Here is a 25,951-nt window from a genome sequence, read left to right as displayed (position 1 = left end):
GCAATGTTGATTATGAAACCATAACACTTGTTTGAATTGATTCAACAACATTCCTATGGAGAGCACTTATATATGGAGATATTTATTTTTCAGTGGTGGCTTGGCTCATCTTATCAGTTATTCTCTTATTTCAATTGTGCTTTATTCTGCTATTGGTCTATTTATCGGCCATCTGATAAACATAAGCCTTGAATATATTGTCTGACTTTGTATCTGCACTTGGTGATCCAGCAGTACCTGGTCTCCACAGTGAAGCTGTTAGCCTTATTGGTGAGTCCTCCCTCCAGGCCTGGTCCATAGGCGCGGACCCTGGTCGGGTCACAACCCTCCACCACGGACACTCTGAAGGGACTCTTGGGCACGGGTGCATCATCGTACAAAACCTCGATCAGGTGCATACCTGCACATCATAGCGTATATACACATTAGCATACCTGCACATGAGCAACACACAAATTAGACGGTTGTGTCATACCTCTTTGAAGCAAAACAAATATCTTATGTTTTTGGAACTAGGCTTGAATTGTGGGCCGCTTAAGCTCCCTTTTTTAGGAAGTAAATATTAGTGTATTTACAGATGATCCGCTGTGGCGACCCCTAAAGGGAGCAGCCAAAGAAAAAAAAAGAAAATAGGAAGAAATATGAGTGTATTTATATAGCTGTGATGAACATACAAGGCGCTACACCTGGTCCCAAATACTGTTTTTTTTTAGTTGCAACATTTACCCGTCAAAGCTCTGTCAGCACGCCTGTACGTCCGACTCGCAAATAATATGGTGTAATATTAGACCGGTGTAATATTAGAGCACGTCTGGTGGAAGAGGAGTGCTCTGCGATCTTTTGGCTTTGTGTTATAGGTTCTCTATTAATATCTCTTTTCATTCCTCTGCCTACTATACTTGCTGTGTGCGGGCGGCCTGCAACACACACATAACCTGCCTGGTAAAGAGCGTCTCTTCCCGAACACTCTATTAATAAAACAGAGCCCATCTGCCCCCCCCTCCTCTCTCTCTCTCTGCCTTCTTGCTCTGCCCCTCACAGCACTGCTTGCCTGTTTCATTCTGTATTTATACATCATCTCTGACTTCCCACTATCTGTGCTCTCAGTCCCAGATGGCACCAATCACAAGCACCTGTTGATGATTTCTCTCTGTCAGTTTCTGCTCCCTCTCTTCTCCACCTATCCTCAGCTGCTTAGGTTTGTCAATACTATGTTGTTTTGATACAGCGCTAGCAATATATTATTATACTCCTATCATTGCAATTAGCTCCCTCGCCTCTTGAGGATCCTTCATGTGAGTGAGTGCATGTTGTGAGACGGATGGAGAGAACGTTATCATTTTTTTCTGTGCTCCCTACCATCCTCGAAGGCCGTGTACTCCACCCGGTAGGTTCCATCCCCTTTGTCAGTTATGTAGGCGTCTGTGTTGGAGCCTGAGGGGTTCATGATGCGGATTTTCACATGGTTTCCGCTGCTTTTGCTGATGGCACGGGCATCCACGATGAAGTGGGTCGTGACCTCTCTGAGGACTCCTGGGAATGTGTTAAGGCCATAAGGTGATTCTTACGATCTTTTTAAACACAAAACTTATGACTGATTCATTAGCTTTTGATAAACTATTTACAATTTACATTTGTATACGTATAAACCTGTATCAACCTACTGTAAAGTACTACTTTGTGTTTGTTATATATACATATACACACACACACACACACACACATCCTACCACAAATGACATTGTATAACTGAAATTATAAAAACAAACATAATCACCATGTGAATATTGAAGATATTTCCAAATATTGGAATTGCAAGTCCTTGCTTTTTGCATTCTGAACAGTAGATAACTACAGTCACTAGTTTTTTATTCCCTTTACAACTGAGAAATTAATAGATATACATACTTTTACATATTATTTACATACTCTTTCTGAATGTCCTGTGTGTCCTTTGAGTTGGCATCCCATCAAATCAAATTATTTGCATTGTGCAACCCATCTTGACTAACAATGACAACCCTTTGAAATGACTCACAGGTTATGTCTTACTCTAGTTACACATTTAGTCTTACCTCTGGGCTCCACTCCTGGCCCATAGACCTGCACCCCACTGGTGTCCACAGCGGGCTCCACCTGGATGACCTTGGGGAACTGGGGAATGATGCGCCCGCCATACTTGATGGTGATGGTGTGTGAACCATGGAACGGTGGGATGTAGGTCACAGAGAATGTCCCCTCCGCAGTCTTCTGAATGTGCACCTCAGCCTTAACACCGGTCTCTGAAACAATCTCAATGGTGAGCTCAGCGTCCCCTGCCCGGGTGCAGTCCACCGTGAAGGTGGCTGGTTCCCCAGATTTAGCCTTCTCCAGACCGGGCCCACTGGCTGTCACCTTGCTGGGGTCGAACGCTGGCTGCACCACCGCCTTGAAGGGGGAGCCAGGGATGTGTTGCTCAGCAAACAGGATGTTGATGGCGTACTCTCCAGGCTCAGTGGGCAGGTAGGACACTGAGCATGTGCCATCTCCGTTGTCCTGGCATTCAATCTTAGCCTCGCAGGGGCCCTCCACGGTTAGGCCCAGCCCACCTGCTCCGGCTCCCTTGGTGTCAATAGTGAATGGGGCCGGTTTTCCCACAATCCCACCCTTCAGGCCTGGACCATAAGCTCGTACCTGTGACCCAAAAGTAACAGAGATCAGTATCTAAGCTATTCTGGTTAGGCAAGGCAAGGCAATTTTATTTATATAGCATATTTCAGCATCAAGGCAATTCAAAGTGCTTTACATAGAAAATAAAAGGCATTAAGAAAAGCAACACAAGGCAATAAAATACATTTGAAAACAAATAAAAAGAGTAAAAGTTACAGTGCAGTGTAAGATGACAATCAAAGGCTTCAAATTTTATTTAATAAAAAGCAGCGGCAAACAGGAAGGTCTTCAGCCTTGATTTAAAAGTACTGAGAGTTGCAGAAGACCTGCAGTTTTCTGGGAGTTTGTTCCAGGTATGTGGTGCATAAAAACAGAAAGCTGCCTCTCCATGTTTAGTTTTGGCTCTGGGGACAGAAAGCAGACCTGTCCCAGATGATCTGAGCAGTCTGCATGGTTCATAGTGTAGCAGTATATCAGAAATATATTTTGGCCCTAAACCATTCAGTGCTTTATAAACCAAGAGCAGAGTTTTAAAATCAATTTTTTGACAGATAGGAAGCCAATGTAGTGACCTCAGAACTGGAGTGATGTGATCCACTTTTTTGATCTTAGTAAGGAATTAAGCAGCAGCATTCTGAATCAGCTGCAGCTCTTTGATAGATTTTTTCAAAGACAAATTAATTCTTGACATATTCTTCAGGTGATTGTAGGCTGACTTTATAATTGTCTTAAGGTGGCTATCTAAATTCAGGTTTGAGTCCATGACTACACCAAGATTTCTGGCTTGGTTTGGGGTTTTTAACATTACCGATTATAGCTGAGCGCTGACTTTTAACCGTTCTTCTTTGGCTCCAAAGACAATTACTTTACTTTTATCTTTTGTTTAATTGAAGATTATTCTGAGACATCCAATCATTGATTTGTTCAATGCACTTACTCAGTGCTTGTATAGGATTATAGTCCCCTGGTGATATGGTTATGTAAATCTGTATGTCGTCTGCATAATTATGGTAACATATTTTGTTGTTTTCCATAACCTGAACTAGTGGGAGCATATAAATGTTAAACAGAAGCGGCCCCAGAATAGAGCCTCTGGGGAACTCCACAGGTCATTTTTGTACGCTCAGATATGTAATTACCTATAGACACACTTTCCTTTAAGTAAGATTCAAAGCAGTATAGTGCTGTGCCAGAAAGTCCCACCCAGTTTTTAAATCGGTCCAGTAATATGTTGTAGTTGACTGTGTGAAATGCAGCACTGAGAGCCAATAATACCAGGGCTGAGATTCTGCCACTGTCTGTGTTTAAATGGATGTCATTAAAGACCTTAACAAGAGCAGTCTCAGTGCTGTGGTGTAGTCGAAATCCTGACTGGAATACATCAAAACTGTTGTTTAGTGCAAAAAATTGTTGAGCTGCTGGAAAACAGCTTTTTCAATTATTTTACTTAGAAATGTGAGATGTGATATGGGCCTATAATTGTTCATTGTGTCTAGATTATTCTTTTTTAAGAGAGGGTTTGCCTGTGGGGAGAGACCTGAGAGAAGAGACACATTGACAATTTGAAGAAGATCTGAGTCATGCAATTAGAAATTTTTTTGAAAAAGCGCATTGCCAGAATATCAAGGCATCAGGAGGGGGATTTCAGATGGTGTATAATGTCCTCCAAGTTTTTTATGGTTGATGGGATCAAATTGTGTCATGCTATTTGAGTTGATTTTATGTTGACATAGGGACAACACATGCCCTGCACCTAGTACGGAGGCACTGACTGCTTGTCTATTTTTCTGAATTTTGCAATTGAACAAGGAGGCAAATTCATTGCAGGCCCTGGTAGATAGAAATTCAGAGGCTACTGCCACAGGGGGGGTTGTTAGCCTGTCGACAATAGCAAACGGCATGTACATTATTATTATTTTAGGCGATGATATCAGAGAAATAGGGCCACAGAATTATAAATGTGCAGTCTTTCTTTATAGATGTCATAATGAACAGTAAGATTTGTTTTTTGGCACCTGCGTTCAGCTTTACGTCACTCTTTTTTCTATTCTGACCATTGTTGCACATCTCCGTGGAGATCTTTTCTTACCAGAGATCACCTTCACCTTAGCGAGTGCAATGGTAACATCTGATAACATCTGTAATTTTAGGAGATGATTAAGCCCAGAGTGTGCTCCTTGTTGTGTGTGGGCTCTGTCACATGCTGAGTCAGTCCGTAGTTATCAAGAACACAACAGTTCTTTAGTTCCTCTTTCCTGGGGGTTGTTAACATGGATGTTTAAATCGCCAGCAATAACTACACTGTCAAATTCAGTACAGCTTATTGACAGCAGTTCAATTAATTAATCAAAAAGTTTGCATTGCATTTTGGTGGCCTATAGATATTTAAAAATATAACTCGAGAAGAGGAATTTAACTGAAGAGCCACATATTAAAAAAAAGCAAAATTTCCATAAGATATCTTTTTGCATTGGAGCAACTCATCAAACAAAATGGCAACTTCACCTCCTTTCTTATGCTGTCTGGTTTCGCTCACAAAACTGAAGTTGGTAGGGTTGACTCAATAAGAGCAGTTGCGCTGTTGTCTTGGTCTAACCAAGTTTCAGTTAAAAACATAAAATTGAGATTGTGCTTGATGATAAAATCATTGATTAAAAATGTTTTTCCTGCCAAATAGCTGACGTTTAGTAACGCTAAATTTAGTGTGTTAAGAGTTTTATCTGCGCAATTTTTTTTTTTTTTTGTGACAGGCTGTGGCTGCTGGTGTACAGCTGGAGTCAGATGAGATAAAGTAGCTGTGTGCTTTATGTACATATTGTTCCTCCTGAACCTGGTCAAAACAGGAATTGCAGACCTTGGAGTTGCTCCTTGCTGTCTAGGGTGGGCTGTATGGTTAGGTACACATCTACATTTATCAGAGGAACATCTCGAGCTTAACAGCTGGGAGTCTTTATTGTGTAAAGCCCAGAACGTTTGACTAGATTCAATGAAATGACCCCATCAATTTTAATGACTTTTACCTTTGAAGGGTCAGCAGGCATCACCCCCTCAACTCCAAAGGGGCTTCCTGTCACTGGGTTGCCGTCATAGCTGACATCGACCTTGTATTGTCCCTCTTCTGGTGGGATGTACTTCACACTGTGAGTGCCTTTGGCTTTGTCTGATTCGAGCTTGCAAGGGATTGGTCGGCCAGAGGGTGAGGTCATCTTCACACCTACATTGCCCTGCCCTCCAGCACCCTGGGTGTTGACAGTGAATTCCTGATCCTTTCCGACCTCCACCTCTGCAGGGCAAATACAGACAAATGCTTAACTTAGCTCATTCATTCATTATTTTTAATTTGGTAGTATAATTAAAATAATCACAAATTGAAAGAAATGTTCTTTGAGTAACTTACTGGTGTCTAATCCTTCCACTTTGACCTTGGCAAGATTTAGAGGAGGAGCCACAGTGATGTGGAATGGACTCTTGGGAATGGGATCTCCTCCATGAGTCACTGAGATTGCAAGGTTGCCCTTGGAACACAAGACAGAAGAGAAGATCGCTCATGGTGTTCATTGTGCAGGTGTGCTTGTTTTCTACTTGTTTTTGTGAATCTGTGCTGTGGCTGATGTGAATTTTGTGTGGTCTATCAGGTTGGTGTATTTGTTTGCATCCACGTGGTGTTTGTCTGTTCTGTATTTGAGAATTGTGTTGTATTTTAACTTTTTATCTACTGTCTTTTGTATTACATGAACAGGCCGCAAAAAATAATTTCCACCCTGATGATGATAAACTATCTATCTATCTATCTATCTATCTATCTATCTATCTATCTATCTATCTATCTATCTATCTATCTATCTATCTATCTATCTGTGTCTGTCTGTCTATCTGTCTATCTAGAGTTGAGTGCAAAAGGGTCAGCTCCTATATATCCAACAGTGTTAGTAATGGACTCAGGATTCAGAGAGAGAGCCACCTGTTGGAGAGCGCTGTACTTCACAGTGTAGGAGTAATCATGGTTGTCGATAATTTCGAAGTCAGTAACGGCATCTCCTGGTCCAGATGCTGTAAAATGCACCTCAGGCTTGGCCTTTCCCGCTCCCTTTGTGTAGATGGTGAAGTGGGTGGGGGTGCCCACTTCCACTCCTGTAACAAAACAGCACACATTTCTTGTCAGTGCTGCCAATCTGATTTGATTTAAGATCAGTTCTGTGAAATTTAAGCACTGCAAAGGATACCCATTGCCAACTCAAATTCCTGTATATTGTACATACAACATCATGCTGAAGTGACTATGATCTGGGTTTCTGATTCCACTTCAGAAATGAGCTCACCTGTCTTGTTGAGTCCGGGGCCCTCGGCTCTCACCTTGCCTGCGTCGTGAGAAGGATCCACCTTGACTTTGAAGGGACTGATGGGAATTTCCTGAGGGAGGTGCATTCATCAGATACGTTAGATGAAGGACGAGGTATTCTAGAGTTTAAGCCACACAACCTACTGGCCCTATGTACTGAAGACAGCAATCATACCTGGTCAGCGAACAGCACCATGATGGTGTAGCGACCTGCACCAGGGGGAGTGTACTTGACAGTGAAGGTGTCATTATCATTTTTGATGATGTCGAAGTCAATGTCTGCCTCAGCTGGTCCCACCACTCCCGGGGCACACTTGATTCCAATGCTGATGTCCCCTGAGGATGCACACAGAGGACACATTTAGTCATGACAGTCTTTTAGAATTGTGCAGTCAAAATAAACATGGACAGTTTCCTAACCTTAACTACCTTCATCTGTTCTTGAGGGCACATACTTTTTTTTAAAATTGCTATACAGGTCCCTCTTTTCACCTTTAGACACAAGGCTCCTAATGGCAATTTTAAGGAACCCATTCTGTTCTCAGTTCTTTATGTGTCCTAGATGGTGTCCACAGCCTGCCACCACAGTGTCGCTCATACTTATAGGTATAGCATTTGTTTTGCTACTGCAAACCTGTCTCACTGCCTCTGACATACAGTGCACTTTTTTATATTGTCGAATATTTGCACTAATTTTAATATACACAAAAATCCATATTTCTGACATACAGGTAAAACAAAACGTGTATGCAAATTCATAGCACTTTTAAAAAAATGTGTTTGTCTATGTGTTCCACTAAGCAAGGCATCCAGTCAAACTCTACTACCTGAAAACTTACTTGGCAAAAAAAAACCAGATATTCTCATTTTACTAATGTTATACACGCGTGAATATGTTCTAACCAATAAATTAGAAATTTATAAGCCTGACATTTATGTACTACGTACTTTGCATTTCCTGAAATTGCTCCCTTTTTGCACCCACACGCTCACCTTGGCCAGCCTCGCCGCAGTCCACAGTGAAGTAGGTGGGCTCGTTGGCCTTGAGGCCCGTCTTCTCCACTCCTGGCCCAAAGACCTTGACCTTGTCTGGGTGACAGCCCTCTCCAACCAGTATCTGATGAGCACACATCGCACTTGAAACTGGAGCGGTGGGATTGTGCACCGCAATTGTAAACCTCTTTAATTATCTACATATCTGCAGAAGCATCATTCAATTTCAGTTATTAGGGACAGAAAGTGTGTGACATGCGAGTGTGTGTATGTTAAAGTGTGAGTGTGCATACCAGTGTGTGTCAGACTGTATGCGTGCAATTTTGCATTTGTGTGTGTGTGTTTCGGGTACTGGTTCATGTGTATTTGTTAGTACACATGAGTCTCTATGCCTGTGTGTGTGTGTGTGTGTGTGTGTGTGTGTGTGTGTGTGTGTGTGTGTGTGTGTGTGTGTGTGTGTGTGTGTGTGTGTGTGTGTGTGTGTGAGTGTGTGTGCAGTGTCACGCCTGTGTGTATGTGTGTGCATCTGAATGTGTCTTACCCTGAAAGGGCTGTTGGGTACGTTAACGTCTCCCCAGGTGATGATAATGGTGTGTTTGATGGGTTTACTGGGAGTGTACACACACAGGAAGGTGCCGTCGCCCTTGTCATTGATCTTGATGTCGATGGTGCAGCCCTCTGTGTCCTGAGTGGGTGAAAACGCGTGTTGGTTTTAGCTTGTGCTTCCACATGCATTACAGATGATGGCTTCCTTTAAAATTCATCAAGGCTTAGGTGGACAGTCCTATCCATACCTGTGCATAGATCTTGAGGTAACCCTTTCCTGCCATGCGGGCATCGATGGTGAACTCGGTTGGTTTATTGACAATGACTCCAGTAGGTGCCAGGCCTGGACCAAAGGCTTTCACCTGTGATGGGGAAACAAGTTTTAATATTTCATTACATATTTTGTTCAGAAATTATCAAAAACAGCACCATGATGATCAGAATCAAAAACACTTTGTCATTTCATTTCACGCAAACACAGACGTGGACAAAGACACTGCATGGATGGTACTGGGTGAGGCCGCCGCAAACATGAATTTGCGTCGCCATCTTCCTACACCGGTACTGGGTGAGGCCGCTGCAACAGGACATGATGAGTTAACAGGACGTGATAAGCAATCACGTCCTGTTGTCTGTGGGATTTACCAGCCTACCAACCTATTATGTCCTTGTATTGTACACATTGATGTCATGGCTGGGGCTTACCTTCTCAGGGAAGACATCATTGGCTGCTGGGAGGATGGTGGCGATGAAAGGGCTGTCCTTGATGTCTTCATCATCACAGATGACGTGAACAGCATAGTCGCCAGCCTCAGTGGGCCAGTAGCGCACATCACAGGAGCCATCGCCCTTATCATCACACTCAATCTTAGCCTGAGATGGCCCTTCAATGGAGAAGCCTGTTCACGGGAAGAATGGGGTGAATTAATTTGTTACACATACATAAAGATTATATGGCATGTGATGGTTGAGGTAGTATGAGAGAAACAGAGTCCAGTATAAATGTATGTTTGGAGTCTCTTTACTGCTGATCTCCACTGATGAGCAAACCTACCCAGAGTTCCAACTTCAGTGCCAATGGCTTCGACCACAAAGTCAGCAGATTTGCCCACCATGCCAGTCTGCAGACCCGGTCCCCAGGCCCTCACCTTCTGAAAGCCAGCGTCCATGCTCACCTCAACCTCGAAGGGACTGCAGCAACACACAAAGAAATAATACACAATGATTCACATAGCAAAACAAAAAATAAAAATACACTGTTTCTTTTTGTCATTTGGTTTACTTGATCACTGGAGTGAAGAACAGGTCTCACCTGCGAGGGATGGGCTGTCCTCCCCAGGTTATACTGACGGTATATTTACCAGGCTTCATGGGGTGATATTCACACTCGTACACTCCATCTCCAACATTGCGCACTTTCACCGGCTCCTCTGCTCCACCTGAAGACATGAATAATACAAAACAGATGGATTTTTTTTTTAAACCAAATCCAAAAGTTATTCTCATGTATTTTGCATCATGTTTCTTCACAGAAGTCATTGTCTGTGGGCAACCTACATGAAGGGGTATATTGTACAGGAGAAACTATGAGAGGGAGAAGACTGCCTGACTCACTTGGCCCTTTGACTGAGACCTGCAGCTCTCCACTGCCAGCCCCCTTGGTGAAAACCTTGAAGTCGGCCACATCCTTCACTCTCACCCCTTTAGGCTGAAGGCCTCTGCCTGTGGCTTTGCAGGCGTTGGGATTGATGGCTGCAGCAGAAGAATGAAACAAGGATTAAAGAGGGGGAAAAAAATTCGGCCATGGCTGAGACAACTAACAATAGCCAGCAATTGAGGGTGGTGTTAGTAGCACATAGAAGACATGTCATTCCGTTCAAAAAAAAGGATTCCATTGAACCACCAAAAGCACTATAAACTGTACAGAGACATAACAGATGACATGTAGGAAAAATATAAAGCTTGTTGCAGCAACCTATGCACCAAAAATGCAAAACAATGCATTTTAAAAATCAAACTGAACAGGCTGTTGAGAGCACTGAGGCAGGCATCTGCCAACTTCTTTGACACTCAGTCAGAGATGTTGACCACAAGCATAAACTATATGCAAAATACGAGGCGGATATGGGCAAATATAACAATAACGACAATGCAAATAAGTGCATGTATTTCAACACATAAATTCATCAAGGTGCAAGCAAGGATATCTGATGCTAAGACAATATGAAATCTATTCTTTTATAGACTGTAAATCTATCCATCATTGCACATGGTCCCGCTCTTTCATCACAACTAAACTACAAAAGTAAACTATGGTGAACTCTAAACTAAACCAAATGAATGTGAATTATAAACTAAAGTAAACTAAATTCAGCTAATGCTGCCGAACCAGAATTCCCAAGGCGACAGAACAGGCAACCAGGCATAGCATAGAACAATTGGGAACTCCAGGCATAGCATAGAACAGTGGATCTCAGACAGCACACTGGAGAGACCCAGTAACAGGAAGCATTCAGAGGTATCTGCACAGCATGGCATAGGGAGGGGGGTGGGGCCCGGCTAGCAAGTTTGTGTGATGAGCACAGGCTCCACCCAGCAGACCATACTAACTTGGTCGGCCAGGCATGAGGGGGTGAGCCCCCTTTCCGCCCTTTGCTCCAGTAGGGGTGCGCACTGACTGGGGCACTATCTGCACTGGAGCTCCAGTGGGAGGAGCAATGGGCGGAGCTAGAAATGACAAACAGGAAGTAAAAGGTTTGGGTGTGTGGCCCCAGGAATAATGGCAGTGACTGTAGGTTGTAAACGAACATACCAGTCTGTCCAAAAACAGTATGGCAACAAGTGTGATTTTTTTCTTAATTATTATTTATTTTCTTCTTTTTTTTGACAGCAGAAAAATTGCTGACAAACACAGGCGGCTCACCTTCTGCGATGTTGACAGTGAAAGGACTCTTGGGGATCTCCTGGCCGGCGAACATTATGTGGATGGTATGGGGGCCCTGCAGCATAGGTCGATAAGTGCAGCGAAAAACACTGTCCCCCTTGTTCTCCAGCATAAGTTCCACTGTGTCCTTTTTGCCCAGTGGGTCAACGATGACCACACTGACATCACCGTTACCAGCACCTGAGCATACACAGAGAGAAATACTACCAATAACAGGTAGAAAGAGAGACTGTAGTTCTGGGGCCACTTGAGTAAATACATGTGATTCTTTGGCCTGTTTTGCAAGTTAGCAAGCCTTTTGTTAGATCACATTCCTATTGTGTGTGTGTGTGTGAATGGTTTCTGGTCTTACCTGCAGTGTAAATGTCAAAGTATGTGGGCTTGTTAGCCACATTGCCTGTAGCCTCCAGACCTGGTCCTCGGGCATGGACCTTGCTTGGGTCGCCCATAGCCTTTGCCACATTCACCACATAGGGGCTCTTGTCGATATCCTGACCAGCAAACAGCACTTTGACCTAAAAGGGGGAGTGGGGGAGGATGTTTACAACGTTGAGCTTTAGATTCTTTTAAAAGTCGAGAGAGAGAGAGATGTGTCTAGTTGTCCACAATGATTTAGGATCTGTTATTTTATCATTCAAAAGTTGAAAACGCTAGTTTCTCACCTTATGGATGCCCTCAACCTTGGGCACGTAGGTGACGGTGTAGGTTCTGTTCTTGTCCTTGTTGGGTTTAACCTTAGCCTGGAGAACAGGGAAGTGAGGAGATAACATGAGATGAATTTAATTTCAACATGCGCTAGCTTCTGAACTTAGATTAAACTTAGGTACAGCTCTAATCATTATTTTCGGTGTCTAGCACTTTAGTAAGGATACTTCAGATACTCACTTCCTCTTTGTGTCCTTCAGGATCCTCCACATACACCAGGACCTCACCACTTCCTGCTTCCAGAGTCTCCACGGTGAACACCGCTGGCTTCAGTACCATGTTTCCATGAGGCTCAATTCCTGGATAGAAAGTATTTATATACCATCCATATGAACAAGAAATGCCATTAGTTTTATTTTTTTCTTGGTCAGCAATTACTCAAACAAAACAAGCAGTGTGTTTGTGGGGCTTAACAAGCCTTGCAAGCCTGATGACCTCATTATCATTGCAAGAGTTTTGAGGCTATGGCACAACTGCATAACTTTAATTTTTTTTTTCAGTCGAGATATGAGGAAAAATAGCATAATTATCTGCGGATACAAAACATGGCCCCTTGTTGACAAACTATCTCCATATCTAAGTTACATGAGATACTGAACAACCATTGTGTCAACTGCCCAATATAGACCTGATAAAGAATGTTTAAGTCAAAATAAAACTCAGGCTGCATAAAGTCACTGTTGTAAACAACAACATTAAGGCTATGTGTCTTTATTTAGGAATTTCAACATGAATTATTCTTAACTTTATCGACAGATGACACAATCACAAACATTTGTGTGTATTGTATTGTTGGACATTCTCAATATGAACTGATGGATGTGGATCCTTGGTGAACAGAGCGTCCATGTCACCCACCTGGTCCATAAGCCTTGGCTTTGTTGGGGAAGAGCTGCTTGGGCCTGAGGGGAGCGCCGGGCTTGAGCTTTGCTTTGGGGAACTGGGACAGGTAAGTCATCACTGAGTGCTCGTCCACATCTGGGTCCACAATCTCCTCGGGTGCAATCACCTACAGTGCAAGTAGACAGGCGGCGGGTCAAGGGTTAAATTTGCAGCCATCGTCATCAGGCCTCGGTGTGATGAGGTCTATACAGTAGTTTGTCATTAGCTGTAGCTCGTGCCTCAGCTGTACATTGTATTCAACAGGGAGGGTAAGGTTGACTTTGCAAACATCTTTCCCTCATGTCAGTGCCACAGAGTGGGATTTGAAAAGGATTAAACCTATTTATTCTCTTCACCCCTGACTCCTCTGCCCTGTTTGCCTGTGGTGTAAAGCCATGTGCTCAGCTGGTTATATTTAACAGCAGGACAGAGGGGTAAGGACTGTTGCCCTCAATAAGCATGCCTGGGGGGATTTGGCCCAAGCCAGACCTCTACCACATTTTCTTTACATGGCCCTGCCAGAATCCAACCCCAGGCCCCGCTGGACCACTATATTCACCTCAGGCCGTCTCACCAAAGCCAGGCTGCAGGACTGGAGAGTTGCTGCAGCCCCCCACCATCTTAGACAAACCAATACACAACTGCATAGAGTACAACACAGCACCACACTGAGATATGTATTCTTTACAGAGGGACTTGTAAAAATGCACATCTCTTCATCTCTTTTATTAGGGTAAACACAGACATGTGTGTGTGTGTGTGTATATATATATATATATATATGACTGTTTCACTGCCTGGCTTTCAACGTGTTAAGAAATCACACACCTACACACCTTAAGGAATCTACCAAGCAAAACTCAGACACACAGCAAACAGAGTTACAATGCCAGAAGAAATCAAAAACAAAATTAGTAAGTAAACATGGTGTAATACTTCGAGTCTCCCGCAGGATTTTCATGTTACACCATTATACGTCCTATACTACAGAAACTCATTTTCGAGTTACTACTTATGTACAGCTGTGTGTGGTAAGGTGTGTGTCAGACCTGTATCTATTAGCATTTTCATATGTTACTTAGTGTTTAAACACCTTGTAGTACCAGTTTTGGGGGTGGGGGCTGAATTCGGGCTCTATGTTGAGTTTAGAGTAAGTTGTCAGTTACAAAATGCAAAATAAATTGCCATTTAAACACCTTTGTATGATTGTGTAAATTTTAAGCCACTCGTGACATTGTAAAATGACACAAACCTAACCTAGATGTGAATCTAAACAAGCTAAAACAAACTTGTGTCCAGATTTTTGACAAGTGCCTGCTGACATGGGTTCGATTAGGGTCTTCTTACCTGAGGCACACCCAGCCAGTCATCAGCCTGCTGCATGGCTTCTCTGGCATTCTCCACAGGCTGGTTAGGGTCCCAGTCTGCCCAATCCGGACACAGACCTGACAGGAATGAAGAAGAAATTCAAGTTCAATTCAAGATAGTGGAGACAAGAGAGGGAAATAATTCTCCGGCGGCTCAGACGTCACAGACATAGTGACGTCTGAGCCGCAGTGACAGCTATAATAAGACCACTCGGCTTGTCACTGTTATCTCCAAAACACCTCCTGCTACATCGTCGCATGACACCGTACTCGCTGACAGTTCTCCGCTCCTGCAAATTCAGGGCGCATGACTACCCAGGATGCCCCTCTCTCTTTCCCTACGATGCGCTTGAAGCAAAATAGCAATGGACGATCCGGTGCTTTTGCTGGGACTCAAGCTGAGGCTGAAACTCTTCCATGTTGCTAACACCTAAATTGGATTAGCTTTAGCTATGAAGTGAGTCACTCGTTCAAAGGGCCCAGGAACACCACAGTACACCATTATCCGGTTAATACCAGCACAATACTACTGTACTGACTGTGGATTTGAGGCAGCGTTTTCATCCATCTGCTTAACAGAAAGGAGGTGTGTTGTATGATAATGGTATTCAGAAACAGCGGAGAACAAAGGGATTTTCCCTCTGTAAGGCCTAAAGTCAGGTGGGTTTAGGGAGGACCCAACAGTGGAACATTATTCCCACAGGAAATGGAAATTTTTCAGTTCACAGCCATGTCATGTTTACAGTAGGGACGTAATCTATTTAATTGCAGCATCATTGCGGTCGATAAAGCCACCTACCTATAGGCTAGAGTTACATAGGAGTATGGTTGTAGACAGTACTTCAGATTGTTGCATCTGATCATCATCCTTACATTAATCTATGGAAATTCTAATGACTTCCTAAATTTCTGAATTCAAACTGTGTATTTTTCCCCTCTCGTCTTAGAGGAAGGAGTAGTTTTGTTAAGTAGGAATAATGCGAACCTAAATTTGACTTTCTCCCATGTATTGTCATAGGCTGGCCAATACATCAGCGACCCAACGTTAAAAGCAGAGCCATGTATGGTCACTGTTCTGATGCAGTGTTTGAAAGATGCTTCTGCTCAGACTACTGGCTCATATAAACACAATGTTCTTCACTCCCCCTCACTACTCCTCCATCTTTGTGTCTCTGTAAAGAGAAACAAGGGGGAAGGCTCAGTTAGGAGTTTAGCCTTGGGGAGCATCCACGCCGCTTGAACTGGCACCATCTCAAAATGGACCCGTGTGGTCTTTTTGATCCGACGCCCATGCTCTCTTTTCCCCGAGTAACGGATTGCTCCAATTCATGAGGTGGTGCCAAGCATCCCCTCCTGACAGGAGAGGAGGAATGGTGTCCAAATTTGGGGGTGTTGTATGGCCAGGAGGCTATAAACATTAAAGCCGGGCTTGGGCCTCTGGGCCAGAGACAGAGAATGAAGGCTTCAGTCATTGTGGGACAGCTGGCAGGGATGTCCTGCAGCCTCCTCCAGATCCCTCACAGACCCCTGACACTATCTGCTCTCCGGGAGCAGATTACACCAGCTGAAACCTGAATCTGGACAAATGTGTGTGTGTGTGTGTGTGTGTGTGTGTGTGTGTGTGTGTGTGTGTGTGTGCGTGTGCGTATGTGTGTGTGTGTGTATATGTGTGTGTGTGCCTGCCCTGTGTGTTCTTGTGCTTGTGTGCGAATACCAGGCAGTGTGACAGATATAAATCGCTCATCCTCTAGGTGAGAATAAGAGCCAAATTCTCCGGTGGAGGTGATGTCATATCCAGAGCATCGGCTGACACATGCCTGACTCTGACTTCCATAGCAACAAAGAAAAACCCCAGTATACAACACCCCCCACACACACACACACACACAGCCAACACTAAACTGACCCTGAATCAGCACTCAGCCCTCTCCGTCAGCAGAACTCAGCTGACAAGAGTCTAACCTCACAGAGCCCGGGGGGGGGGGGTTCTCACCAGGGGCGCAGTTGTCCACCAGGGCCCCCAGGGCCTTGCCGTCCCTCCAGTCACGGTTGAAGTTGTGGATGGGCAACTGGGGCACCTTGTTCTGGATCCAGCCCAGCAGGCGCTGTTTGGGTGTCAGCTTTTTGGCCTCTTCATCGTCCTCATCATCCCACATGGGCATAGAGATGGAGTAGTGCAGGATGAGAGTCCAGATGAGCCCCAGGATCAACTTTAGGTTTCCGTCTACGATGGCTTTACTGTCTGTAAAAAGAGACAGAGAAGAAGACAGAGTTGAACTCAATCTATAACTCATCTGATGGCTTCAGTCATTCAGGGGGTATGCTAGATGATGGTGCTGTAAGTTTTCCGAGTTCATATTTATAAGGTTTTATAAGCAGCCTGTGAGGTGCTGTGATGTCTAGATCTACATTCACTGACCAAAAGCAAATAAAAGTTGGCCCAAACAAAATAAACTCCTGTAGGATACAGGAAGATTTTTTATCCAACCACAACATGCACTCTCTCTGTATTCATCTGAATTGAGACTATTTTTGAGGAGAAGTCGGCTGATCGCTGAGAAGACATTCATCTTACTCATCCAGCCCACCTCTGCTAGACAGCCGTCTGGCAGCAGCAGGCCGAACACGCTGTCATCCCGTCAACAAAGGAAGTCCAGACACAGTGACAGCTGAGGATATGTGAAAAATGAATGCTTGTCTGCATAAACAACACTTGGATTTCAATTACCTCCTGAGTGCAATGACATCTGTTGTCTCTAGAACTGGGTGAAGGGGGCACTCCATTTCCTGATGCACTTATAAGAGTGGGTAACATGATGTTTTGGACTGACTGACTTCCTTGAAGTCATCTGTTAATTTTGCATAAAAACCTTTCAAGGAAATGTGAATTGAATTGAAAGGATGCAATTTGATATCAGTTTTCCATGCTATTAAACCTAAACTATTTATCTTTTCCGGCTCAGCAGTCTATCACGGGGTAAAGTTTGATGTGCCGTCTGACAGGCACAGACAGGTGGCACGGTGTGGTACATTGTGATTTTAATCCCGCCATCTCTGACTTTGAGGACAGCTGTGGGGTCAGACAGATATCTAACAAGAGGTCCCTGGCTTCATTCTGTGACGTGTGCACAAACAAGTCCACAGCCACTTCAGGGTTTGCGGTTTGCTGCAAGGTATCTACAACATCATCTGAGAAGGTTTGCAGTGGACCCAGAGGACGTACTTGGGAGTAAAAAAAAAAGAAGTGTTTGAATATGAAATGCTGGTATGATCGTTATCACTGCCTGTTTCTGTCAAAGATTCTACCAACACCTGGTACCAAACGCACACAACTCTGGGCACACACACACACACACACCTTCCACTTCCTCGCAGACACCAACTCCTGCCGGTTTGAAGGGGGACCTGTGATTGTGACCTTTGCCTCCCAAGCTGCCATGCCTAACAAGACACCGGGACATTCCCAGGACGCTCCACCAAGACGTCCCCGTGTCGTGACGTGCACACACACACACACACACACACACACACAAACACACAATAACACACACCTGTGGGGCAAATGGTGGCCTTCACAGCCCCCCGCTCAAAGCCTCGGTCACACTGGGAATTTCACCCGGGCATGTTGCAGAGCCATCGGTCATCGAAACGAACACATTCTCTGTCAAAAGTTTAATAACCGTCGTATGAAATATGGCCCTGGGATTTTTTATTGCTGTCTGATTAGCCGCAATAACTCGTGTACCTGTGTAAAGTGTCCCCTGCTTACACATATCATGATGCTTGTTGGGCTCTCATCAGTTTGTGTGCTATTCTGACCAGGCACCGTCTTTTTCTTGCAAGAGGGGGAGAAGCTTACTGAGACACATCCAATTTCTTGCATCCTTTTTTTAGGACACATTCCAGTACGCAACGTAGCAACCCCGCATGCTGACGGGAATGTCCAAAACCCTCTCACTTTATCGATCCACAAATATCCCTGCTTCAATAGGAGTGTTGTCCGTGTGCTTTAGCCACACATCTCCAATTAAAGCATGGAAAACAACAGCTCTTATTACAGGCCTGTGAGGACTGCACGCGCTCACAGAGTTGGTTCTAAAATGTATCTGCCAGGTCTGGCTCCATTGTTTAAGAGGTTCGCGAGCTGCTGACTGTCAACATTAAATCTCTGCCAGCCAATTTGACCTTTGGCTGGAAGCTCCTGGCCTTAACTGAGCGTGATTATGAGGTGCAGAAAGTGTGCTAGTGTGTGTGTATGTGTGTGTGCGCATCAGTCTGCTTGTGTGTCCATCTGTGCAGATGCGTGTGTGCGTGCACGTCCGTTGCCCCGCATAATTCCGAGTGTCTTCTCATTAGCACAGCCCTAGTAAATTTCCAAACCACAGCATGCCATCCCATTGCCATAACAGGAACCTACTATCAATTGATGTGGACATAGCACGCCTTTGCCCTGAGATAGACCAGTTATTTCTATGTCACCTACGCAAGAAGTGTTTCCAATAAGCTTCTGACCCTAGCCCTCCCCGGGCCACTGGGCAGGCTGCAGAGTTCCATGACACATAGGACCCGTAAATATAACAACATCTAACTAGCCGTACATTTGGGTTTGTGTTTGTAAGAAAAATGACGCTTTGTCAAAAGAAAGACTGGACTGAACATGCTGAGCATCATCCCCCTGTCAGGACTCAGTCAGGTAACGTATGTGACGTCATCACTGCCGACATAGTTTACCTGTGTGAACCTTTCAGTAGTGAACGAACAAAAAGCGAGGCGTCACAATTACTTTTCCTACTCTAACCTTAAAACTTTTTTTGGCTTAAAATTGCGTCGGTTGTTGTTTTGTTTTTGTTGTTTTGTTTTTGAATCTCAGTCTCTCTTACCTATGGACACCAATTTGATCCGCTCCCTGTCCAGGAACTCGAGCGCCACGGAAACGTTCTCCAGCTTCATCTGCCGGAAGTTGGGTCTGGCGTGGTGCTTTCTGTACATCTTCTTCTGGCTCAGCACCTCCAGGAGGGAGATGAGCTTGAGCCCGTCGCTAAAGTCCCGCTGCAGGTCGTTGATGTTTTTGTTGACGCACTTGAGGTGCTCGTTGCACCACCTGGTGAAGGTGTTCTGCTGGATCTTCTTCCACGGCGCGTCCTCGGCCAGGTCCTTCTCCGTGGCGGGCATCTCGTCGTCCTCCTCTTCCCCGAGGTCGGTGCCCTGGTAGTACTGCGGCGGCGGCGGCTGCACGTCGGGGTAGTTGTTGCTCATCATGACGGCCTTTTCCCTCCGAGTGGGCTTTTATAGCGCGGCGAGAGCTGGGTGCGGAATTATGTCGAGACTTTAGCGGCTCAATGGCAAAGCGCGCTGCCGGCGGAGAGAAGAAGTTCCAGAAGCCGCTTGGAGGGGTTCAAGAAGACGCCGGAGGCTTTTCGGATGTACTCGCGAAGGCGTTTCCTCTGTCAGGGCAATGAATCACTAAATGATCCCGATCTTTACAACGTGCAGAGCAGCCGGTCTTCAGGGTTTTTTTGGTTTTTAATTGACAGTTTCGTGACAAATGTAGTCGCGGCTTCCTAATAGACGGCTCCCCAGAAAGAAGAACGAGGCTTCTTCTTCTTCTTTTTCTTTTTTTTTGTTTTTTTGGGACAAACACAAAAGCGGCAGGTGAGCTGAAGTTTTGTTCAACTTTTGATAAGTGAACCGGGGGGAAGCGGACGGTTTATAAAAGACCCCCCGGCCACGTCACGCCCATCATATTACGGGGCCCTGGCTTGAATCATAGACTATTTTCTCATCCGTCCTGCGTAACGGTGCGCGCCGGGATTGGCCAGAGCCCGCGAAGCGCAACAGTTGCGGCACAACGCGTTATTCTTAGGCGCTCCTATTTGGGTGGACGGGGGGGGGAGGGGCAGGGGGGGGGCCCGGCGCTTCTCGCCTGTTGTGAAATGTGTGTCACGTCATGTCGAGGGGTCCTACTGGTTGACCAGCTCGGCTTAGAAAAGAAAGTGAATCCCCGTGGGTGTCATCAAAGTGTCATCGAAAGCTGGGGTAGAATCAACCAGATCATTGACGTTACGCAGTTCAGTCGCCCCCCCCCCAACCAACCTTTCTGTCTTACGGATAAAGATATTACGAAGCATGATGTCACCCTGGTACAGATGAGGTGACTACATTACGCCTGTGGGGCTGTTATCTGCCATCTGTGAGTGAAATACTATGCTTGCATTTTCCATGTAGACACTGGTGGAAGGTCAGTAAAGGCCGAGGCAGTGTTGTGGTGCTTGCACTGGTCCCAGTGGCCTCAGCCCACTGCTCCCAGTGGCCTCACGTCTCGGCCCACTGGTCCCAGTGGCCTCGGCTCACTGGGAGAGGTGCAGCCAGCCTTTGATGGGCGTTTGAAGGCTGAGTTATTGTTCAGATGGAAGTAGGAAACAAGCAATGACAGCAGGTACACAATGCCATTGCTGTCCACCTGTGTATGTTTACCTTGTCTCATTACAGTCCACGCCATTCAAAATGTGACTTCCTTTCTTTTAATGATGACAGAGTTTTCATGTTAAATATTTGCCTTTTTTAGGCTATATTTCTGAATCTTGTATTAGCAAAAGGATGAAACAGAAGAGGAAAATGATCTTTGGGAGGGGCAGGCCCCAGCACAGAGCTCTGTGGGTTGATCAATGTGAATGAACAACGACAACATGACAGCAAACATACACAGTGACGGGTCAGGCTTCAAGCTATCATAAACCAAACTGTGTGTGTGTGTGTGTTACTTCTGTGAACACACACAAACAAACACACACAATTTTAGAAGCTAAGAAGTCATCACTTGCTAAAATCTGCGTATTAGTCTGTTAATTTGTGATTTGGGGCTTTACAACTACACGTGACTTGACTTCATGGAAAAGCCCTGAACTAAACTGAACTACGCTGAATATCATTATTGAATGTTTGTGTGGCTCCGTGGCAGAGACAGACTGACTCCCAGACAGGGTGGGTGGAGGTAAAACCTGTGACACATCTGGTGGGCATGATGCTGCTAAGATCCCCCTTATAGACATCAATGTGTGTGTGGGAGTGGGGGGGGGTCATTTGTCCTTACTACAGTGAGCAACAAGTCCACATATAGCTGATGATATACTAGTTTATCATAAATTTGTTTGTGCCGTTAGTAATGGTAGAGTTGGTCCAACATATATTAACTTTAATAATAAAACAGAACAGCCGTTTCTTGTTTGTATAAACACTCAAATTATTATTTCACAGCCTGTATTCACGGGCGTTTGACGGATTATTCAGTAGGTTTATTTTTTAGGACCTCCCTAAAGCTAAAATCCAAAGGAAACAAGTATGATTAGAAATGTCATCAGTTCAGTTCTTATGAATCGTGTCACCATTCCTTCTTTCTTCTTCAAGGCTTCCTCTTTAGCGAGGGTTGCCAGCACCATCAGGATGACAAGCTTGCCAACAAGCCTCCTCCAGTTCTTTCTGTCCTGAGCTGATCTTGTTGCCTCCGATATTTTCAGACTAAGCCATTCTTTGACGTCATCATGATACTGCCTTTTTGGTCGGCCTCTCTTGGGCTTTGCTGGTGTAGTTCCCCAAATCGCTGTCTTCGTTAATTTACTTCCACCTGGGCGACAGGTATCCCCAAAGAATTATATCTTTCTTTTCGTTATATGTGCTATTAGTCCTAATTTTGTTTCTAATTCAGTAAGGACGCTCGCATTCGTTCGTTTCTCTGCCCAACTTATTCGAAGCGTCCTACGATAAAGCCACATCTCTGCAGCCTCAGTCCTGTTTGCCATCGCTTTCTTCAGTGTCCAACTTTCAGCTCCATTTGATAACACCGGCCAGACGAGTGCTTTAAATAGACTGGCCTTCACTTCTCTTCTTATTCCCCCATCTTTCCATATTGGTACCATCTCCATCATTCTTTTCTTTGCTAGGGTTATTCTGATTTTTGTCTCATCTGTACAATCACCGTCATTTTGCTTAACTGAACCATTTTAATTTTTTTCCCAAGTATTTGAAGCTCTCTATGTGTTATTCGTCTTGTCCATCTACTGAGATTGCAATATCTGATTCACCCACTTTCATCTTTTTCACATTCAAACTGGGCACCCTCTTTTTCCCTGCCTCATTTACTCGACTCAACGTTTCGTTTGGCTCTTGCCGTCCATCGGCTGCCAGTACCGTGTCGTCTGCAAATCCGAGATCGCTTATCTTATAACCACCTATGCTCACTCCGTATTCATCTATATCTGCCTCACGCATCACTTGTTCTGTGTATAGTGGGAATAAGCGTGGTGATACAATGCAACCTTAACGTAAACCCTTCTCTATTGGAAATGAGTGTCACCATAGCCACCGTCAATGAACATGCAGCTTTTACATACAATTTACTAGAACGACCAAGGCCGCCATTTTGATGGTTTTGGATGTTCAAAGTTTAATAACTTTGTGGGGAGAAAAAAAGAGATACAGACCTGCCGCTTCCTGACTGCTCCTAAAATTGCACATTTTTGCATTAAAACGAGTTTTGGATCAATTGCGCAAAAAAACCCAAACGAAAAACCGTTATGATAAGATTTACCTAAAACGACCATTAACGATCAAAATGACCGCGCTTAATTTGCGCGTCATCGTGCGCGTCATGTCCCTATTTACGACGCGTGTTGAATGCGTCATTTCCGTCGCGATGTTTATCGCGCTGTCCTAGAGAAAAGAATAAACAAAACTGGCGTCCTCCAGTGCAGAGTAATAGTCTAAACTTAATTTTTTGAGTATTGCCAACACGTACAGCCGCCGTTTCAGACGCACCATGACTACCGCCGAGACGTTGCAGTATTTACAGGCGTTGGACAGCGGCCATTTTAAATTGTTTGAAAAATAGTATTAAAGTTGTTAAAATGTTAATTTTGGTGTCAGTCGTTTCTTAACAGACAGCTGACACATGCAATGCACTAAATGTATATTATGTAAGATTTTTCTTTCAAGCTTGCTTAAAATCCCAAATAGGTTCAAAAAGATCCTGTCGGACTTCCAAGTTCCAGACTGACAAGTAGGTGCTGGCTAAAATATACTACAATTGATTGACTTCATCTATGAGCTGAGCAAGGAAGAGAGGCAGTAAGTGCTCTACAGTGTTGTCCTTGCCCAGGATGGTAGAGAGGCCCATGATGACTGAGGCCAATGCTGACTTCACATGCTGGTTGGTGTCTGACACCAGTTCCTGGTGTGAGGGTGGGTTGGGCATTAGAAAAAACAAAAGAGGGATCAGTAAAGAATGGTAGAATGCCCTGACCATTTAACTGTTCACTCATTTAGATGGGGGATGGCCTGGCAGCCTGTCCAGGGTGTCTCCCTGCCTGCCGCCCAATGACTGCTGGGATGGGCTCCAGCATCCCCGCGACCTTGAGAGCAGGATAAGCGGTTTGGCTAATGGATGGATGGATGGATAATTTTTCCATTGAATACATATAGCAAGTTCAAGTCAAACCTGCTAGAAGAGCAACTTCAACCCTGATGCAACAGTGGACGCTAGCAGGAAAAGATGAATTGAAGTAAAAACGTTTCGTATGTCCCTGCACCATGAAAATGGTCTTGTATGCAAGGTAGCCACTGCCTGCATTCCATTGCTGACAGGATAAGCAGAGGTGCTGTATGCAATGAAAATGAATGGTCTCCATTTTCACCTACCCCCGTCGGAGCAATGCTGGAGACAAGACAACACTCTGTGTGCATTTACTCTCAAAACCACCGAGTCTCAGTGGTGGACTCATCTCAGAGATGAGTAAGCACAATCAATGATTAAATATTCGATAACATTACTGTAACCACCAGGTTGTCTGGAAAGGTAGCATGTTCAATGAAACTACATTTACAAGTCATACTGTTACTGGACCTTGAGCTTTCTGTAGCATACCATGCTTCTGGAAAATGATCATAGGATAAAGTAGAAAAATAATTAGCATGTAACGATGTTACAGTGCTGTGGAAAGAAACACACACACACACACACACACACACACACACACACACACACACACACACACACACACACACACACACAAACAGTGCTGCCTGCTGTCCAAAACATGACAAACACCTATGCTTTTCAACCAAATGGGCAAGGTTGCCTACGCTGACTGCTTTTTTAATTTGTTTAGATCAAGGCGATTAACACCCCAGCATCCCCGTGACCCTGACAGCAGGATAAGCGGTTTGGATAATGGATGGATGGATGGATGGACAGATGGTTAATATTTCCATTGGGTATTTATCTTGACAGAATATAGAGTTTTGTTCTGGTAGTTTTTAAGTTCCAGTCATCGTTTGGGACTGTTTTAATGGTTACTTTCAGGTTTTTTTTGTTACATTTCACGTTTTATAGGCCTTGTTACGTTTGTTAGATTAACAATTAACAATATGTGTTTCCGTTTTATTTTTCAGGTAGCATTTTCACTTTTTTCAATTTTGCTATTCAATTTTGACCATGTCTCTCTGAAGTTTAAATTGTTTAAAAATAGTATTATAGTTGTTAAAATGGTCATTTTGGCGGCAGTCGTTTCCTAACAGACATACTAACATATGCAATGCATTAATATCTCAATTGGGTATTTATCTTGACAGAATGTGGAGTTTAAAAACCGGCGGTCATTTTGACCGCCCGTGGTCGTTTTCGGTAGGAGTGAAATCCCGGTCGTCGGCTGTGTCCGTCTGAACAAAGAAATAAAGTCATGTCACCTTTCCTCCTCTCCAATTCACTCCATATGAATGAAGTTCTAATGATTACGAAGCGTTCCTTGAATAAGGCGCTGACCATCCAGCCCTGCCTCTAGTAAAGTTATATTTGGACGGTGATCCTCATGTAAACCAGCTAGACATGAGTCTTGGCAGGTGGGGAATGAGTGAAGCCCTATAGACCCGCCACCCCCACCAGCTGCTGAGAATGTGTGTCCCGGACCTTCTGACCTATGCAGGTTATTAATAACCCTACAACCTGTGTAACGTGATGCACAGGAAAGAGACGCAAGGCTCCGTCCATGACTGCTCAGTCATTTCATGAATGGGATTTCCTTGACACCCTAAAACCTGGATCCATGCTGCTGAGATCACTCCCCCAAGAACAGAGAGGGCTCGGGAAATCGTGTGGTGTGGAATATATTTATTTTCAAGTCATTTGCCGTACAAAATAGAGCTTCAGATAACAAAATAGCCACAACTATACTGAAAACAACAACGCCACCAATAAGCAAAGCGGCAAGCTCAGAAACATCGTGTGTTCTGTGTCGAGATTCTGTCCATGAAAATATTTCATTAATAAAAAGAAATTATGTCCTGGGTGAGATGATGTTGACATGGACTGTTGCAGTCACTGGGAACTGACCTGCTATTGCAAACTGCTCCTATGAAATACAGTGATGATAAGTTGCAGTCTAGTGGCGCGGGACACACATTTGCAATACATTGATCATCTAGTCTCAGCTAAATGACTAATGTTCTCAGGAAACATTTAGATACATATGTGAAACA

At 44.4% G+C, this 25,951-nt stretch overlaps 1 protein-coding gene and 1 long non-coding RNA gene across 2 annotated transcripts in view; one reads left to right on the top strand and one right to left on the bottom strand.

Annotated features, from left to right (window-relative positions):
- The window catches only part of LOC130113708 (filamin-C-like), a 38,899-nt gene extending 19,104 nt beyond the window's left edge, over positions 1-19,795 (bottom strand). The window contains exons 1-24 of the mRNA XM_056281307.1: positions 19,306-19,795; positions 16,419-16,667; positions 14,406-14,503; positions 13,035-13,185; positions 12,357-12,475; positions 12,134-12,211; positions 11,824-11,986; positions 11,451-11,651; positions 11,138-11,254; positions 10,142-10,279; positions 9,840-9,966; positions 9,582-9,718; positions 9,233-9,426; positions 8,776-8,889; positions 8,523-8,666; positions 7,982-8,105; positions 7,164-7,324; positions 6,969-7,059; positions 6,611-6,780; positions 6,047-6,164; positions 5,670-5,932; positions 2,076-2,673; positions 1,360-1,533; positions 238-400 (exon numbers count right to left, since the gene is read on the bottom strand). Of these exons, the coding sequence (XP_056137282.1) occupies positions 238-400; positions 1,360-1,533; positions 2,076-2,673; positions 5,670-5,932; positions 6,047-6,164; positions 6,611-6,780; positions 6,969-7,059; positions 7,164-7,324; positions 7,982-8,105; positions 8,523-8,666; positions 8,776-8,889; positions 9,233-9,426; positions 9,582-9,718; positions 9,840-9,966; positions 10,142-10,279; positions 11,138-11,254; positions 11,451-11,651; positions 11,824-11,986; positions 12,134-12,211; positions 12,357-12,475; positions 13,035-13,185; positions 14,406-14,503; positions 16,419-16,667; positions 19,306-19,684 (4,271 nt within the window). The 5' untranslated portion in view covers positions 19,685-19,795. The remainder of the gene's footprint in view (positions 1-237; positions 401-1,359; positions 1,534-2,075; positions 2,674-5,669; positions 5,933-6,046; positions 6,165-6,610; positions 6,781-6,968; positions 7,060-7,163; positions 7,325-7,981; positions 8,106-8,522; positions 8,667-8,775; positions 8,890-9,232; positions 9,427-9,581; positions 9,719-9,839; positions 9,967-10,141; positions 10,280-11,137; positions 11,255-11,450; positions 11,652-11,823; positions 11,987-12,133; positions 12,212-12,356; positions 12,476-13,034; positions 13,186-14,405; positions 14,504-16,418; positions 16,668-19,305) is intronic.
- On the top strand, positions 11,202-12,863 carry LOC130113709 (uncharacterized). The gene is made up of 3 exons (XR_008810350.1): positions 11,202-11,318; positions 11,421-11,515; positions 12,377-12,863. It is a non-coding gene; the product is annotated as an uncharacterized LOC130113709 (long non-coding RNA).
- Positions 19,796-25,951: the final 6,156 nt, after the last annotated feature.

The sequence above is a fragment of the Lampris incognitus genome, chromosome 6 (genome assembly GCF_029633865.1).
Source record: "Lampris incognitus isolate fLamInc1 chromosome 6, fLamInc1.hap2, whole genome shotgun sequence".
Lineage (NCBI taxonomy): Eukaryota > Metazoa > Chordata > Actinopteri > Lampriformes > Lampridae > Lampris > Lampris incognitus.
Note: the sequence above shows the minus strand (reverse complement) of the source record. Positions and strands in the feature narration are given on the sequence as shown.